At 29.2% G+C, this 19,942-nt stretch overlaps 1 protein-coding gene across 3 annotated transcripts in view; it reads left to right on the top strand.

The window, feature by feature from the left end:
- The window catches only part of LOC123296745 (cell surface glycoprotein 1-like), a 161,868-nt gene extending 143,075 nt beyond the window's left edge, over nt 1–18,793 (top strand). For all 3 annotated transcript variants that reach the window (XM_044878374.1, XM_044878373.1, XM_044878375.1), the window contains exons 4-7: nt 13,634–14,056; nt 14,234–15,457; nt 17,512–17,607; nt 18,633–18,793. In XM_044878374.1, the coding sequence (XP_044734309.1) occupies nt 13,634–14,056; nt 14,234–15,457; nt 17,512–17,607; nt 18,633–18,677 (1,788 nt within the window). In that variant the 3' untranslated portion in view covers nt 18,678–18,793. The remainder of the gene's footprint in view (nt 1–13,633; nt 14,057–14,233; nt 15,458–17,511; nt 17,608–18,632) is intronic.
- The last annotated feature ends 1,149 nt before the right edge of the window (nt 18,794–19,942 follow it).

The following is a 19,942-nucleotide window of genomic DNA, read 5'->3' on the forward strand; positions in this document are numbered from 1 at the left end:
CAAATTTTGTACTTTGCGCGCCTCTTACTTCCTTGTTTATCTGTCGATTTTTCTCATTAATGCAAAATTCTTCTAGCAATAATTATTCCCGAGCATCTAAATACATTGTATTTTCGCTGTATTACGCCTGTTTTAATGACGTACTTTCAGCAGACAAGTTCACAAAATCTTAATTTATATTTAAAATATTTTAATATGATGCCATTAAAATTATTTAATTTTTATTATTTATTATATGTAGGAGTGTATGTTATATTCATGACGCAGTTGGCAAAGTCAATTTTCAAAAGATGCGCAAAATAACCAAAATATCACTTTGATTATAATTTTTTTTTTAAATAATTATTTGTATGAATTTTATATACATTAGTAAAATCAAATGTAGCGTATGATAAATTATACTACACCCAAATTCCAAGTTGAATTAGTTTTCCGCACTGATATTATTTACAAATTTTCATAACAGCTGATATTTTTGAATTAACAGAGTTAATAAGCAATGATTATATATATATATCAATTTCTTTAAAATTACGACAGTAGAGTTAAATTTTCGATTATGAATCGCATATTTCTGCGTAATTGCAGTCATTCCAAAAACGTAGATTTAAATCAAAAATTCAAATTAACCTGTTTGAGTTTTTCTTTTATATTTAATTTTATCTTACATTGGCGCAAATTGTATCTGTCTAAAATTATGCCCACTTGGAATTGTGGATTATCTGATTTCACATTTTCACACATTATCCACAAAAAATTTTTTAGTTCGTAATTTACTGATTCTTGATATGTTAAGAAATTTTGACCCAAAAAATACAAAAATCTGGTTCATTTAACAATTTTGTAAGGAGATTTTGAGATATAGCCTAAAATCCTGGTTTTTCATAATTTTTTGTTTCTTATTACCCTAAGTAATTCAAAGATATAATCTGGTTGGTTTTCAATCTTATTGGTTTTGGAATTGCCACGGGGTGTCACTTCTCGTATACGATTTTAGTTGATATTTATATATACCCCTTCAAAGGGGTAAGGTATACCCCTTCAAAAAATAGATAATTTTAAAAACCTCAAAAATTTATTTTATTCTAGCTACGAACTGTATTATGTCCAGGGATTCATGCTTTAAAGTTACGTCCTATAATTACTTTTTTTAACCCACGTTTTTAATGATACCTTCTACTAACTACCTAACTTCAATTAGTACAGAAGGAGATAATCTTGGGTAGCAAAAATTATCAAATTCTCTAATGGGAAAATCAGTAATGACATCAAGCAGTCGTAAGAAGAATTAAATTAAAAAAAAAAAACTATGAGTCTATAGGAATAACTACTCCTTAAAGGGCGTTCTTCCTCCCTAAGTGGTGAATAATAGTTTTCCAAATTGATCCTAAGAAAGCTACCCTTGTGACATAATAAAACATCCCTTTAAAAACACTCCAATATAGGATTTGTATGTTAAAGATGCAAATTTTAACAACTTAATTCTATAAATTTGGCACTGTAAGGGGCATTATAGTCATTCTATGCGGTAAAAATGAGGCTTAATACTTAAATAACAAGTATGGAGAATGTAACACAACATTCTTTTAAAATCAATTTCCTGATTATAAAATAAACATATGATATAGTTTATTGTAAATCGTTGTAACACATTAGATATTAAGTCTCTGTTTTATAAATCATCAAACAATAAATGGTATTGTTTATTGAATTTATATCAAAAAGGACCTATATTCTAAGAATGCTAATCAATTTACTCATACTTAACCATAATGGCACACATACGAATGAATATATCTTGTATAAATAAACTTTTATTCAAATACATACCAATAATAATAGTAATAATAAAATAATGACATTCTTGGATATTATCCAGAAATTATTTTAAAATTTTTATCCATGCTAAATAGTTATCATAAATTATATATTTATTATACATATATGTGCAGTTTTAAGTGAGTTATGGGCATAAACATTTTAAAATGACTTAATTATAATTTAATTAATTAGTATGGATTAGTATCGATAGCGATACCACAATAATTTATCAAAATTTGTTAGGAATTTCTATGTTTGATTAATTAATTTTGGTATTTATTTTTTCTGATAATTTTGGTATTTATTAAGGTGGTTTCTCAAAAAGTTGTATCATAGCTTTCAAAATACCAAAGCTTGAAGAACATAAAAATAACCATGTAATATAATTTAGTTAAGAAACAATGGTTGCGCTTAGCTGATAATAGCGTTCAGTTAATTTACTGAACTTTCTGGATAAACAAGTGAAAAAGTGAAAACAAACAACTGACTAAATTAATTGTTGAAATACCATGTATAGACATTGTTGATTACGAAATCGTTTGTTTTTTCACGTCATGTAAGTAAAGAGAGCTAGCCACTCTCAGATAGCCAGATATACATACATGTCATACACACATAACTGATATTCTCATATAATACATATTATATAATTTGCGCCCTCACAGGTAAACAGTGATATTTACGAAAAAATGTTTGAAACAAAAGTTTTTTTTTTTATAAGGGACTTTTTTTACATTTAAACTTGTTCTATCCGTAACGGTTTACAAGATGGACCCTACGCATCCAAGGTCCAATTGACCTATGTTGCTCATTTAACTCGATCTTAATTTTTACGTCCTGAGCACGCTGTAAAAACTTCAGCTTGGTATTTTTTTTCTTTTTTGAGTTATCGTGTTGTGGACTGATTAGGAGATTTTATTATCAATATTTTTAAGCGTTACAAACTTGGGACAAAACAAACTTGGGACCCAAAGTCCAAAATCTCTTGCATAATAATCCAAATTTTTCGCCTCCAGCCATATTAATATTCCGCTTAATACGGCTGGACGCTACGAATATCTTGAATGCAGTAAATAAATGGTGGAAACGCAATTAAATTATGATGAATGTTAATTTTCCTTATGCACTATGAATTTATGTGCGCTCCCACCATATTTATTAAATTCATTTGAAAAAATTTAAATAAAAGATATTTAAAGAACAAGCTTTTGTTGTACTAAAAAGTAAACAATTTCTCTCTCAATTTAAAATATCAATGATGATTCGGAGCGCCTTAAGCTTTTACAAATAGTCAAGTATGAGTACATATGCATTATGCATGCAAAATTTCAGCTAAAACGGAAACTAGGAAGTGATGTGATTTTTATTCCAAGATTCCAGAACATACAAGTGAGTTTAAAGCATTTAAAATTTATTAGTGAATTTTCTAAAAAATTTTAAGAAAGTTTTTTTAAAATTTTTAGGAATATTTTTCAACTTAAACCAACATAATTTCAGTGAGATTGGTTTCATAATGGTTAATATATAGACAATCTATGCTACAATATTATAGAATCTTTTGCATGAAAAACGGCACTTATTTTTTGAGGTGCACATTGTACATAGACTGGTTTTTTTCCAAATTTTGCCCTAGTATTAAAAACAAAAAATCAATACAATGAATATAATCAATTATATATTGTTCGTAAATATTAATTGCTCACTTAATTTAAATTTATTTATTTGCACAGATTTTAAAGTTTATTTTTAAATAAAACAAACAATATTGAATATTATTTATCTATGTTTGGCTAATTAAATTGTTCAATAACTCATGTTAATTAATTTTATTGCATATTAACAAAATGAATATGAGTATTTGTTGTGTTTTGTCTAATAGCTAATTTGTTTGACAAATTATTAATAGTCTGTGATTTTTTGCCAAGATGTTATTCCATATTCCATTACTTTTTAATAGGTCTGTTTTATTAACATAGACAATGTATGTACTTCTTTTAAATATTTACGACATTTTATTCATCTACAGGAAAATGATTCAAAGATTTAGAATTGACGCCAATAAAACGCAAACATCATCGATTATTTTCCAGATTTAGTGACCGACTTTCCAAAGACAGTACAGTCTCGATTATCGGCCCATTAAATTATAGAAAACATCCAGTAATCGCAACAATCTTCGTCTGCACGCACTTTCCATACCGCTCTCTACCAATCACTCAAAAATAATAGTGAAAAAAAATAATAACATGTGTTTAATGATGTGTGTAAAGTCTTGCTTAAATACATACATACATTCCAATGCTGTTTTTCCAATGCGCTGTTTGTTTTATAATGAATTTTTCCATACAATTCCAGTAATCGGAACACCCCTTCTTTTATCCCGAGTCCCGATTATCTACTGGATTGGCTGAAATTCAAGGATTTTAAAATAAAACTTAGATAAACCCTATCAAACTCTACAATTTTGATAAAGGTCTTTTTTTAGTAGATGGCGTCTCTGGCGTGATATTCAGATGCATAGATTAAAATTACCCACTCTGTATATAAAAAAAAATAACTCAAAAATGAAATTCGATCATTTTGTGGAGTGCATGATCAAAATTGGGCGCCAACATCATTAGCCATTTTCTATGCTGTGATGCTTCCTTCTATTTTATTATAAATCTATGATATTTACTTAATTCTCTGGGAAGCCACATCTGTTAATAATATAAAAGCATTAACTATAGTCTTCTCAAACCATGCATTAAAATAAGGAGGGTACCTTTATGTTTGATGATTACTAATATGCGAATTACATATCTGATTTTGAAAGCTACCTTCTTGATTTGTAATATTCCCATTGTAAAGATAAATAGTAAAATATCAATTAAAACATTAAATCAATGCCATTAACTGTTTTTAACCTTAGGCAAGTCAGGTATCCAAAATATATCCATTTCTTGAGACTCCTCCACCTTAAAGAATTTGCAGTCGATACCAAAGATATAATATAAAGACATTTTGGGTGCGTGTACGAAATTATATTTCTGTGGACACAGTTGGTACAACTTTGAAAATAAGTGATATATCTCGCATACACTTGTTAAACCGTTCCCTGAACGAGCTGTGCTATAAACAATATATTCATATATTCACTGCGGGTAGTTTACTTTGTTTAACCAATATGATGTTAATTAGGTGTTGATCATATACAAGCGTGGCTGTATGCGCGTGCATTGTAAAAATCATCTTCACTTTTTCTATGCGAAACAAATATAATTTTACGAAATAGCGTAACTGGATTTAGGAAAAACTAGTCCCATTTTGAACGCAAGGGCTAAAAACTTCAAATTCAGCAAACTCCTCTATAGTCGACAAACTCAACCTATCCAACTCGTAATTACAACAATACTCCAGGTCTATAAAATTTTTGGGCTATTTTTTTATTTATTTTTTCCGGGTCTATTTTTTCTAATTACCAGCGTAACTACACGAAAAAAACCTCGCTTCATCTCGTAAATATATCTTGACATAGATGAAGTTCGAACTCTTAAATGTATAAATTTGAAGGTATCGAGCATAAATCTTTTTTTTAAGCTCAATTCTCAGTTATGATCCGATCCGTATCTTAACTTTATTTTATTTAATAATATTTATTTTAACTTAACAAAATATGTTCACCCGGATCATTTCGGAATAAGTAAATAATCTAAATGGAATCATACTTCAAAGCTACTTCAAGAAATATTCAACCAAGTTGAGAACGTTCTCCCTTTTTTTCAGTCAGTTAATAATAAAAGTTTATAATATAGAAATTATTTTTGAAAAATAATGAAAATGCAAAACTTATAAAAAGTAAATTTGTACAACTTCATGTTCACAGCTGTTAACTTATGTGTAAGACGTTTTTACACCCAAACAAAATTTGTGATTTCATTGCCAGTAGATTGTAAACAGATAAATTGATTATTAAAAAAAATGTATGCACGACCGAAAAATTTATTTTTAAAAATAAAAAAAAAAGACGTATATTTTATAGTAGCCAAAGTTTTGGGTTTTTTTTATATTCTTTTTACAAACTCCAACGTAAAAGACCTTCACTAATTTTTTATTTTCAAATGAAAATGAGCCTGACAGTAATTAATCAGAAAATTACTAAATAAGTGACCGTGATAATTTTGTGTTCGAAAGTCAAATTAATCGAATGTGTTCTTGGTTTATTTTTAAATTTTGCAATTAAAATTGTAACATTTTTCATGTCGTATATTTTAACATTGAAATTAAAAATGAATTTTAGTAAATTGATACGTTGGCACCTGAATATCGTTTATTTCAAATGGAATTCTCCGACTTTTCAAAAAAGATTTATTTGTCTAGGAAATAATGATAAAAGTCAATATTCTCTCCGTAACTTATTGAACAGTTTTTTTTATTGGTACGCCAATTTTTAATCAAATTTTCCTTGCGGGCGAAACTTCCGATCGATGCGAGATTAACAGTTCTTAATTATCAACTCAAATTATGCTCGTTTTATCTTCAAATTTCTGCCAAAATTCAATTTCACATTTTGCCAAAATTTAATCTCTCTCTCTCTGTTCCACCTATTATACACTTTTTTTGGCAAATTTAATATAAATGTAAAAAATCAAACGATAATTAGATTCGTCATCCTTTTCCAAGTAGACATTTTTTTTCTAAAGGATATAAAATTTTAAATTATTCCATTCAATTAAAAATGAACATATAGTTACTATTGAATGCATTGTATTACTTAAAATAAAATCTTTCTTTGTTTCAACTGAATACATATGTCGTTTCATTAATGAAAATCTTTTATATATATGGGACTTTCCATTAAAATTGAAAAAAATTCAAACTAAAACTTGTGTATGAGAATCATTGTTTTTTTTGTTCGAGTATTTTATGGTAATTTGAGTGATATATGATACAAGCCAAATATAATCCGCAGCTTCTCTGAAGGCGCGTATACACCAAAATAGAATCACTCGGCCGCATGAATTCGGTTTGATACCATCTTTCATTTTTCTATTTTACAATTTTTAGGTAGGATTTTCAATACCTAATCAATGATACCTCACTTAAATATAGTTTGTCGAACTCGATTTTCAGCCTATGTATGTTTGGTCCTTTGTGGCGTTCTAGAGATCAAACACGCAAGCCGATTTTAATGATTCTTACGTCAATCGATCAGTCTATTTAAAGATATATAGCTATTCAAAAAGACCCTCACTTAACGTAGTTCACACTCCAATTTTCATTTTTTTCTTTTTCACAATATGGTGTCTGTTGGTCGCCATATTGATTTTTCACACAATATCGTTAGTGACCCTCGCAAGGCTATGAAAAATCAATTGACATAAGAATTATTTAAAAAGGTTCACGTGTTTAGTTTCTAGTGTGCCACAAAAGAACAAACATTCATCCATTCATATATATATGCAGTCGGGTAAGAACGGATAAACGCTTTGCGCAGTGGGGTAAAAAAAGTTGTTTTACTTTCTCAACTAATAAGCAGTAATAAAGTTTTTTGTGTCATAAGCAAATTGTCTCAATTTTTTTTAATTTAAAAAACCTACTTCTTAAGTAAAGCTATTTATTTAATACGTTTCCGATTTAAATTAATTAACTATTGGATGTCGTATTCAAAACAATGATTTTGCCAAAAAAAATTAATCTTAAAAAACTGTGAACATGATAATTTACATACATTTCTAAAATAATTACGCATATTAACGATTCGTTTAACTAATCGCAATATTATTAAAAATGTCAATAAAATTTTGAAAATCACTAACAAGTGGCACCTTAAATTTTTTATTGGCTCCATATCAATATCATAAAAACAAAAATTAGAAAAAAAATATCATAAAAATAGAATTTTTAATAAAGACGCCAAGTAGGTGGGTTAAAAAAATTTGGAAAAATTATCTGAAAACATAAAAAGTCATATTTTAACGATGTTTACATATTTTTATTTTTAATGTGCATAATATTTTTATAACATTTATATACTGAATTTGGCAAGTATTCCAAATATAAATAGGAAAAATTATATGTTTTTTAAATTACCGAATATCGTTTTGAAAACACTCCGGATTTGGAATTACATAAATATGTCATCAAATTATGTTTTTAAATAGTTATAAAATTATGCATAAAGAGAATTTTAATAAGTATTTTTAGAATGCTTACTGAAAATTAATTTCTGTTCGCGGTACATATCTTTTTTTTTTTGTTAACAAAGGATTCAGTGGTGCCCAAGTAAACTTGATGAAACATCTGGTTTTATCTGCTGAGTAACTGAGTCTATGCTTTACCTAAGATGATGACGCAGAGTCGCCTGCTATTTCTATACAGGAATTTTACTGACAGCATGTGGATATGAGATTCTGAAACTTCTTTTCTATTAAATCTACTTGTTTATTCTTCCTTCAGGATTTTGCATTTTATCAGAAATTCTCAAGTTAATTTGCAGAAGTTTGATCAATATAATTAGGTCAAAATCTAACCGTCTTACTTACTGGGGGAGCTTGATTTTGCAGAAAAAAAAAGAACGAGAGGTGTCATGGAACACCCGGTAGGAACTATGTTCCCATCTTATCTTCGTACCTTGTAGAAGTCAAATACTTGTTTTATTCTTTCAAGAATTTAATTTTAGATATTTTTACTTTTTACTGTATCAATTAATTGTAATATTAGTTTAAAAAAGACATACTAGTCAACCAAATATGTGCGTGTCTACTTTGGTTTTATCAGGATATTTATTATGATATAACATAAAATTTCCTTGTACTTTAAATTATCTCTAATATCTTTAACTTCTGATAGATCATTTCCACATTTTTTTAAATGAAAAAACATAAAATTTTGATAAAAACTACAAATTAGCAAATTATAATATTTTTGCATATTCTCAAAATTCATGGCAAGCTGAATCGCTTTAAAAATTTTAGTTTGATATGTGACCTAGGTGAAAATGTTCGGTTTTAGGCTTTGAAAATTCATTACTGGAATTGTCAACAGAGTGAGAACCACGCCTCAAAGTAGATTGACAAGGATAATAAATGCTGAAGCCTTGTCATAATACGCATGCCTTAATATACAACATAATATCCTGGCGCGTATTTAAAATAAGATTATACCACTTTTAAATAAAGTTAAAACAGTATATTTTGTACAAATTACCATTTTACCATTTAAAAAAAATTTTATCATAGAATTAACGCAAAAATATCTAACAATATTACTTGTTTGAACGTTAAAACAAAATAAAATTTTATTTATTTATTTTAAGCACATGTGAATGTGAAATATAAACACATTATTGAAGCAGCTGATTCCGGCCATACGATCATGCGCATTGAATACCAGGCCTCCAAAAGTGTTAGTTAATCTACTCTGTGACGCCAAAATATACATACTTGGTATACACTGGGCTTATCTTTTTAAAATATATGATCTAAGGTTTTAGGTGTCGTTTTTATTGTTGCACTTTTTTGTTTTTACCCCCAACCAGCAAACAAATCAGCACGATAACGTATTATTAGGACCAGCTAAACAGATTGGAATCGATTGAAGAATTCTTGGAAATCCTTCTAAAGAAAAGAGAAGTCACAATTATTAGAGAATCTATATTTAAAGCTGTTTACGACTATTGTGGTTTTTTGGAGATATTTTGTGTGATAAATTTCCCTTTTACAGGTCTTCCGCTCACCCCGCTGAATACAAATTGTATGTAAGGAACATCTGTGCCTAGGGCAGCAGTTCCTTATATATTTGATATTGGACCAACTTGTTTAGAAACGATTTTGACATGTAATGTGTTCAAGTTGCTAAGTATTGAAGAAGTAAAAAAATAATTTTTTCTAGCCCACATAAATAAATGTTCTTTTCAATGATTCCAAAAATGATTTGGAAGATTAATTGGAAATCTCCGATTATTCGGAAGAGATATCACACAAAATTACTGTTATAATAAAGATAGCAACTCTCGGAATAAAAACTTTAAACCAATAAGCCACCATATTGAATGGTGTGTAGTAGAGTAAATATTTCTGGAAGATTCGATTTGGCTAAGGATGAGATAATTACTTTATTTTCAAACAGGGCTTAGAAATATATATTTGGTATTTAAAAAAGTTCAAATTTTAAAAATTTGTAAATTTTATCAATGAAATATCAATCATTTTTAAAAATTATTCGCAATAATAATGAATTTATTTTAAAAAAATAACAACAAATTATCCTAAAGGCAGTTTAAGATAAGTTTCCCACCGTCCATTGCGTTTGCGGTCGCTTACCACGTCGACCTGTAACATGATAATGTAGTCAACCCTGAAATACCTTTAAGTAACCAATGGCATTCATATCATTATAGATAATACGTAAATTATATTAAAAAAATGGCGCCATTTGCATTATATATTTTGTTATTTGATATTTTATAATATGCTACATTAATTTGTTATATGTAAGAATTCATGTCAGGTTTTACGTAAATCGTTGCATTATTTTTAGTGTATTTATTATTTATTCCATTGATGCATTTCAAAATCAATATTGATTTTATTTTATTTTTTATGAATTTCATAAACAAATCAATCTGTTTGTTTCTTATTAATCGTATATTTGCCAATTTGAAAATTTAGTTGACATTTCATATACTTGAAAAATGAATCATTCTGGCAACAGTATTATAAAATTTTGTACAGGAAATGTATTAAATTTTAAACATGTATTAGCTACCTATATTTGACAACTTCCTTCGTAATTAATCAGAATATTTATCAAAGATATCGACTGATAATAACAATGACAATATTGAATAATTATTAATTTTTGGAGTAACCTTCTGGCGCGTGACAGAGGCCATTTGCGATATGGAAGGGAGAGAGGGGAGGTTGTGAAAATAAAATGAGTAAAAATTGAAAATAGTTTCTGCTCCTTGCCAAATTAATCCTCTAACGACCGCACAAATATTACGTAATGCTAGCAAAAATACCCCACTTCCCTTCTCGACTACTACCAATCAAACTATGTTAATCCTAATGCCTGCCACAAAATATAGCTTTTGCGCGATCTTTAGGGAACATATTTAGTTAAGAGCAAAAATTTTTCTCAATTTTAACTTTTTTTTCACAAACACCACCCTTCACCTTCCCTCTATTTCGATAATGGCCGCTCTGCCATATACATGTCCTATGAGATAAAATGCTCCACATCGACTCAGGAACTTATTTACCACGATCCATTAAGATCTGACCATATCCTAAACTATGGTAAGATCTTTTCAAAATATGAGCTAAATTTATTCTAGACGATAACAAAGAAATAATTGATTTTTTTCTGAGTAAGGCGACATCGAATAATTTACTAGAGTAAAAACTTCCTCTAAAAAATTAAATAATTTTCAATTTTCAAACCGAAAAATAAAGCCACTTAAGAAAAACTAAAAATAACCTGTAATTGTAATAATATGTTCTAACGCCTTTGTTTGCATTTTTCTTGAAAATCTCCAATGCAAAAACAATTTCAAATTTGGATAACCGCCAATATTTATAAATTTTCAGATTCCAATCCATTTGATTTTTCTTTTTTGACAAAAACAAAAGACGTTATTTTCACATTTTAAACCAAAATTTCTTATGACTAACATATTATTAAGTCTGCAATTTGTATCTTCTTAAAAAACGTAATGTGCGTTTCAACGTGGCGTAGCTGACTGGCTTCTGGCATTGACTTTCAAAATAGTAAAGCGAATCATAATAATCGGTTCACCAAACATTAGAAGACGGTCTTTCTATATTTAAATTACAAATTAAAATAATAAAACATGCAATGGTAAAAATAAAATAAAAAATGTAAAAATACATACATTGAAGTGTATGAAAATAAACTGAATGGCAGACAGACAGACCGATTCGTACATATAAGTATGCATAATGCCTATGTAAAATGAAACCAATCCATTGTGGCTTAAAGGAGGTCTTTCAGTTACATTAATAGAATCATAGTCACAAAACTAAAAGGAAGACTTCCAGTATCGACGACGGCCACATTTAGTCCAATTAGTATAGTGTTGTGATCTATTTAGTATCTTCTAGTTCTACTGTGTTACTCTGTTGTTTGAATTCCATAAACATTTTCAGAACAAATAATTCTAATAAAATTTATTATTTTATACGTAATTTCTGTGCGATATAAGTAGTAGGTGGTGTTTTGGTACCTCTCCTTCCCTAACATTTTAGAAACGTCGTCATTCCAAACTTGCCAAGGGTGAGCTGAGAAAAACTATCGTTCATACAAAATTTTATTGCAAGTATAAATACATTACCGTTTCAATAAAATCACTTCATTTTCAAAATCGTTGTTTCACAATTTTGATTAAAATTTTCTTTGATTGTTGGTGATTTTAATTATTGTGTGGGGGCACTTATTTTTTTGAATATCGCACATTTTTTTTTCTGTTTATTGTTTGTTTGAAATTATGGAATCACAACAGGTAATACAACAATCGACATATAATAATTATTTTGTGGTTTTGTGTAACACGCTATTAGCGTATGTAGTGGGTATTTGGGATTGGTGTCTAATTTCGCTACATCTTAGAGGAAGAAGGGTATTCAATTGTTTTTTAAAATTCAATTTAGATCAATTTATTTTTTTGAGTGTTTTAAGTAGTGAAATTTTATTTTAAAAATCAGTGATAGAATATTTAAAGTGAAAAGTTTTAAAATTATTTAAATACAATTTTTCGAAACATCGATATAATTTTTTTCCCCGGTGTCCAATGTGAGATGTCGTCTTAAATTTCAAAAAAAACGTTAGAAATAGGAATTTAAAATTTTTCATCTCAAAAGAATACTTGAGATGTTTTTGAATTTGAGATCAATTATATAAAAAGAGTAATTATTCCAATTTTTTACCAGCCCTTAAGAGAGCCAATGAGATAAATACAGCTTAGAAAAAGTTACGACGAATAATTTATGAATTTATTTCATGTTACACGCAAAATAACGGTTTAAAAAAGTTAAGAAATTGTGAGAATGAACTTTTTGTTGAAATAAATTATTTTTTAATTACCAAACTTTATTTTTGGGTTATCCCTTCTGCATTAGAAAACTTAAATGTTTATTCCATTTCTATCAGAAATCTGATTTACGAAATTTTCGTCTTACCCTAATCTTTTTGGATATGTCGATAAGGTAGACGACATATTCCTGGCAAATTTTTATGTAAATTATGCGATTATTTCAAGAAGGCTAATGGCTTTAATTACTGTTGCATCTATAAAATATCATTGGTCACACTTTAAACAGCGGCCGATCGTAATGCCTTAGAAGTTTCCAAGGGTCTGTCCGATTGTTCAAATAAAAATAATTTGTTGGAGGAAACCTGTTTTTGAAAAAATTATTTTGATTGATATCACTTTAATAAATTTAGTTACAGTGGTCATCAGCTGCTTAAAATAATGTGGCCAATGAAATTGTGAACACACAATAACTTCTAAGAGAAGAAAATATGGTGTTCACTTACAATGGCTAATCATTTACTTATATTTGCCTTATAAATATTCAAGATATGACAAGAATTTGACAAATATTTCACATCGAAAGTGAAGATAGTTAAGAAAATATTACCCATGTTTTTTCAACGTCTTGCTACTTTTTTTTTAAGATTCAGAGCATTATCAAAATTAAATTTTATACAATTTCAATTCAAATAAAAAAAATTAGTATCATTTTTTATGAAAGTTTATTCCAATTTATACTTTTTTTTCTAAAATAATTTAATCTTTTGATTTTTATAGGTAGCGGATGAAAATGCAGCAAAAAATGTAGAATCAACCGAACAACCAAAAGATGAAGCTGCAGCACCAACGGAAGGTGGTGTCGATACCGTAGAAGCACCTAAAGAAAATTCAGAAGCACCTAAAGAAGTTGAAAAAGTTGAAACTAAACCTGAAGTAGCTGCCACACCCACAGAAGTTACAGAAGTACCGAAAGATGCGCCTGTTGCTGAACCAACACCTGTTGAAGAACCTGCTAAACCTGTAGAAGAACCAAAAGTAGAAGAAAAAGAAAAGGAAGAACCTAAACCTGTAGAAAAACCTGTAGAGGAACCACCTAAAGAGGAACCAAAACCTGTATCTAATGACGAATCAGTAGCTGAACAGGTCACAGCTCCTGCTGTTGAAAAGGTTGATGAGGTGGCTGCTATCCCAGAAAAAGAGGTGCGTAATGAAGAAACGCCCCCTCCTTTACCTGCCTCTCCTCCTCCAACCCCGGTGTCGGTATTAGCGCAATCCACAATGGCAGAAACAGTCCCTAATGATATCCTGGTGAAGGCTACTCTTGAGAATTTAAAAATTACCAATGATACTGAAAATCAACAATTTTCCGTTGTGCAGGTAGCAGCTACTGACTCAACAAAAGAAATTGTTGAGAATTTGTCATCAGAATCCATTGCTTTAACTAGTAACACTGACCTACAACAAACTAATAGCTCTAATTTAACTGAAGATAAAAATAGCATAGAAAAACCAGACGAGCTAAAGGAGCTTAATGTTGCTTCTGAAATTAACAAAAACTCACCTGTTTCTGAAACTATTAGTCAATTACAAGCACCGCCAGCTGTTGAATCTGTTCCTTCTCTTCCATCAGAAGTATCAGTTCCTTCAGTTGAATCAGTTCCTTCACTTCAATCACAAAAATCTGCCCCTTCTGTTCAATCACAAGAGTCTTCAGTTATTGAATCTGTTCCTCCTCCACAACCACAAGAATCTCCAGTTCTTGAAAGTATTCCACCTCCTCAATCACCAAAAGAAGAATTAAAAACTGAATCAAATATAAGCGAAAGTATAGAAACAACTGAATCTCCAAAAGAAGTACCTTTACCTGAACCAGAATCACTTCCTGAACCTCTTCCAGAAAGTCCTAAAGAATCACCTGCAACAGAAGCACTTCCAAATCCACCCGAAATTGAACCTGTTTCAGAGGTATCTGATTTACCCACACCACCTAAATCTCCCGTATCAGATTCCATACCAGAACCAGTTCCTGAATTACCTACATCACCTGAAAAAAGTTTAGAATTACCCGCACCTGTCAATGACGCACCAACACCCGAAACAAAATCTCCAGAACCCATATTGGAACCTCCACAACCAGTAGAAGATGAACCAATTCCAAGTCCAATTCCCCCCGTCACGGAATCACTCCCTGAATTAGATAAAAGTATTGAAATTCCTTCAGAAACTCTACCTGACCCTCCATCTCTAACAGAATCGTTATCCACGGATCAATCTGCAGATCTTCCCCCACCACCTCCAGCTGATGACCAAATAGTTACAGAAACAGAAAAAAATACCGCATTAGCGGTGGAATCACCACCACCAGCGGAACAACCACCTTCCTGCAAACTTAACGATCCAGTTCCATCCTCTCCCAAAGAAGTAACAGACTTGAATTCTCACGAATCTGCCCCTGAGCCACTTGCAGAGAAAGTAGAATCACCACAAGAGGAAAGCAGTCTTCCCTCTCCGGCGCCACCCGCCGAGTCGGTGCCGGTCACCTCAGCGCCTCTTCTTGATGAGTCATTGCTCAGCAACAATGTGGCCCCCGAGATTAAACAGGTGAATACACTGTCGTAATGGAAAGTATCTAACCGTATTATGATTAACCTAATCATTGTTTCGACTTCTTTAAAATCTTCTTTTAAATTTAAATTTTAGGTTTTATTTTATTTTTTTCAATTTAAAATTATGAAATTTGTTTTTATTTAAATTTTTACACTTTGTTGAAATATCATTTTTTTTTGTACAGGATATCCCCATAATTTAGTTAACAGGTATTATTTTCTTAAAATCTTAAACCTAGAGAAAAATAAGCAGAATACACGTTTTCAATTTTAAAATATTTAGCCCAACAAAATAGTTATTAAAAACAATTTGTGGCAAGCTCTAAATTTACATTCAGTCCGTTTAAATATTTAAAATGTTCTGTAAAAGTTTCCCATTAATCAGACTGACGCGCGATTAATTGCGGGTTAAAGTTCGCAAAATACTGTTTTTAGCAAATATAGTGAAAATTGAATTTTTGTATGGAAGTATTTATTTGTGAGATATAGTGCTTTAATGAATCGCGAAATTGATAAATAAATTAACTACGGCCATAGCTTCAGTGACCCTCCCAAGATTAAAACAAATCGATTGACGTTAGAATCATCAAAATAGGCCAACGCGTTTGATCTCTAGTGTGTTACAAAAGAACATACATTCATATAAAGACTGATCAATATATTGCCTGCCACTCTTTTGCGTCGCGCAGTCGGTTCGAAATTTCATCAGAACTTGGTAAAATTATATTCATAGGAGCGTCATAGGAACGGAAATCAACAAACCCTGACTTGTTAAGAAACTAGGATAATTCGAGAAAAGTCAAGCATTTTAATAACAGTTTTCAAAATGTTTTAAAATCGAATTTTTCTCACTTTGATGCCATCAGGTTAATTTTGCGGTACTCTGATTGATGAGAAACTTTCAAAGAACATTTTCTACACTAACAGTAAAAGTCATCAAAATTTTCAGCCTTTCATAAATTATTTCAATCTAATTTGTAAGTTCGATTTTCCTGAATCATAATCTGCAGGTCAAATTATAATACTGAACGCCTCATAGAAAATAATTCCCATTCTAACTAAATTTTGGAAATCTAAAAATCACAATGACATTTCATCAATTACAACGTGTTCATTTGTTTTTTTTTTTTTTTTTTTAATTTTTATTTTCTTTTTTAAGTAAACTTTTTTAAAATAAGATCACAAACAATAAAATTTTTATATCAGTTGTACAATGGTTAACATCAACTAAAACACCTTTTGCATGTATACATGTTTTATGTTTATTACAAATAAAATGTTTTCATGACAAAAATAAAATCCTACCGCCGGGTAAGAAAACTCAAACATAGTAATTTTATTTTAAATTTTTATTTAATTTTAATAACTAAAAAAATCCATTTTATGTTTTGTAACTAAAAAATAAAGTAACCGTAATTTTAAAAAAATAATATTTTTCCTAGCTTTTTATTAATACTAACTTAATAGTAAATTTAATATCAATAATTTTTAATGATTGAAAACTATTTATTAATAATTAGAAATAAATTTAATATTATTCTTTTAATTATTAGTCCAGAATGTTAATGGAAAACAAGTAGGTACACACGCCTGAGAAAAGATAGAGGCGCTTGTTTAGGTCCATTTAATTGAAATGAAACTTTTTTTATAAAGGGGGGGTAATATTAAAATGTCCGGAGATTTCTAATTTTTAAAACAATTGTACTAACGAATATAGGCAAGTCGTAATTAATAAAAAAATAACTTACCTGTTAAAAACAAGAGTGGCTCAATTTCAAGTATTCATAGATTCTGAAAAGAGTAGATAATTTAAAATAGAAAAGTAAAGAAGTTTCATTTCAAAAAATTATTTCATTTCATTCATTTAAATCAAATAATTCAGCCATCATTGCTCATCAATTAGAATTAGTTTAAAATTGCATACAGTTTGTTTTATTTTTTTAATTTATTTACATAAACATTCAATTTCTGATAATAATATTTACTTTGATTCTAAAAAATTAAAAATCAATAAAATTGATTTCTATAATGATTTTAAATATTCTGCAGGAAAATAATTCTACTACACCAACTGAAGAAATAACGAATGAAACTAAACTAGACGAAAGTCGAGGTGATGTGCCAAAGACCACGCCAGAAAAAACGGTAAATTTTATTCTATTATTTATTACTTCCATAAAGAACACATTGAAGTAGTTGTTTTTTTATTTCGTTACTCCAAAGAATTAAAATTAATCATCAGAAAGTTGACTGTGAAGTATTATATTACGAACGAACGCGTTACCGTTTGTTATTGTAGTTACATCGTGGACTACAATTGGCGTTTTGAAACAAATCACAAATCCGTTTAGCAAAAAAAGCAAACCAGAGCAAAATAAATTAATTGGAGGTCCACTGAAATACAGAAGTAAATAGTCGACGTCTATGGTTAAATATGTTGACAAAAATTGTCATACGAGCACTGCAAGTTACTCGGTTGCAAATGTCATTGCTCGCCATAGTAAAGTTTTCAAGAGGGGGAGATTTTAAAGGAAGCCTGGTTAACATGCGTGCCTTCACTTTCTGATGATTTCGATATTAAAGATAATTCAACACATCAAAGATACTTCTCCATCTAAAAGCACAATAAAAGAAAGAATCTTATATTGCGCGGAAATGTAACAGGTCTGAGGTCAACAAAAAATTGCCATTAATTTCGCCATTTTTATATCGCTATGTTTTGACGAAAACACTGACGTCAATAAATCTGCATCCTTAGCTATTTTTGCTCAATATTGTGCAAGATATGTCATTAAGGAAAAATTAATTCCGAATCTCAATAATTACGAAGTCAAAATTATTTGACAGCACGTCTATTGAATTTCTATAGAATGGCCATTGAATTTCTTTAAAAAAAATGGCACGTTGATACATAAAAATTGCCACCCCAGTTTTAGAGTTTTTATAATCCAGGTTGTATCTCGCTGTCATTATACACAGACTGTCACTGTAGGAGGCTAAGTTAACATTACAATCTATAGAGATTAACACTGTCAATCCAGTTTATTACTCCTGTTTTCGTCGGGAACGATAAGTATTGACGCCTTGACGGGCGAAGAAATACCAGTATCATGTGTTTATTAAATCTGAATTTAGCATTTTTTATTAAAATTCATTTTTCTATTTTCCAGGAAAATGCAATTCCACCATCCACGACCACCACTGCTGAAGAATAAATAAACTTTCTTCGCACACATTATTATATTTGAATAATTTCAAACAATACCTGTATTTATATTCATAAAACTGTGTAAAAAAAACGAATCATTTTTAATAGAAAAAAACTTTTTACTGTAAACCATTCCTTGTGAATTTTAATAATATGGCGGCGTTTCTTTTTTTTTTTTTGTTTCGTTTTGTTTGACCAAAACCATTAGTAAAGAAAAAAACCAACTGCCAAATACGAAGCTCAGAAAATATTTTGAAAAAAAGTCCATTGCGCAAAATTATTAAAAAAAAAGAAAACTTATGAATACTCAAATAAAAAAAAAACATATTTTTTAATTTATCTATTAATATTATATCTTATGGAAAATATTATCGATTGATTAAAAATTGAATTTGATATAATCCTTTTTTTTTTAAATATGGATAAAATTGTTGCTCAACATTTTTTGCAACAAAATTTATAAAACGTATACAATTTGTAACATAGAGATTTAGATTTTAGGTTAGTTTTTATAAAAAAAAAAATAGATTGAAATAATGCTGCAAAATTGTTGCATTTCAACTATTAATTATCTAGGATCAAATATTAGAAAATTTTACTCTCATTTGTTGATACAAAAGGGTTAGAAAACAAGGTAATCGGACTCTGGACTAACATCTCAAACAATCTTTTGGTGAGTTTTAATTTGCTCTTTGATAGAGAGATACTTTTTACTCCCCACGAAATGGCTAATTTAAGCTATTTTGTTTTTTTTTTACATAGTTCGATTACATAAAGCCATATTTTATTTGAGAGATGAGGGAGGGTATTTTTCTAATATCGGCTCCCAGATCCAATTAATTATATAAATAAAAAATATATTTCATTTCGAAGTTATGGTAATTTTTATATACATGGAAAATTTTTTACAAAAAATTTTATACACCATTGTGGTTTTTTAAAAAGTATCAAAAATTTTTTACTACAAAAAGTTTTTTACATCCTTTTTACAAAAAAATACAGTTAATCATATAATAAGCCATTTTTATCAAGAAAAAAAAAGTAATAGGCAGTTCTGTATAGAGAGTGAGCTTTTATTTCTCTTTATAGCGTACTATTTTAGTCTTTTTGTTTTTAAATCTTATTCTTCTCACCAATCATCACGTTGAAATTGAATACAAGTATTAAATTTTATTAAAAAATGTGTACATATTCACGAATTTTTCCACAAAAAAATTGTTTATTTTCCAAAAAAAAAAACTTCAATACTTGATTCAAATTCAACCTTTTCAA

Source organism: Chrysoperla carnea, chromosome 3, assembly GCF_905475395.1.
Source record: "Chrysoperla carnea chromosome 3, inChrCarn1.1, whole genome shotgun sequence".
Lineage (NCBI taxonomy): Eukaryota > Metazoa > Arthropoda > Insecta > Neuroptera > Chrysopidae > Chrysoperla > Chrysoperla carnea.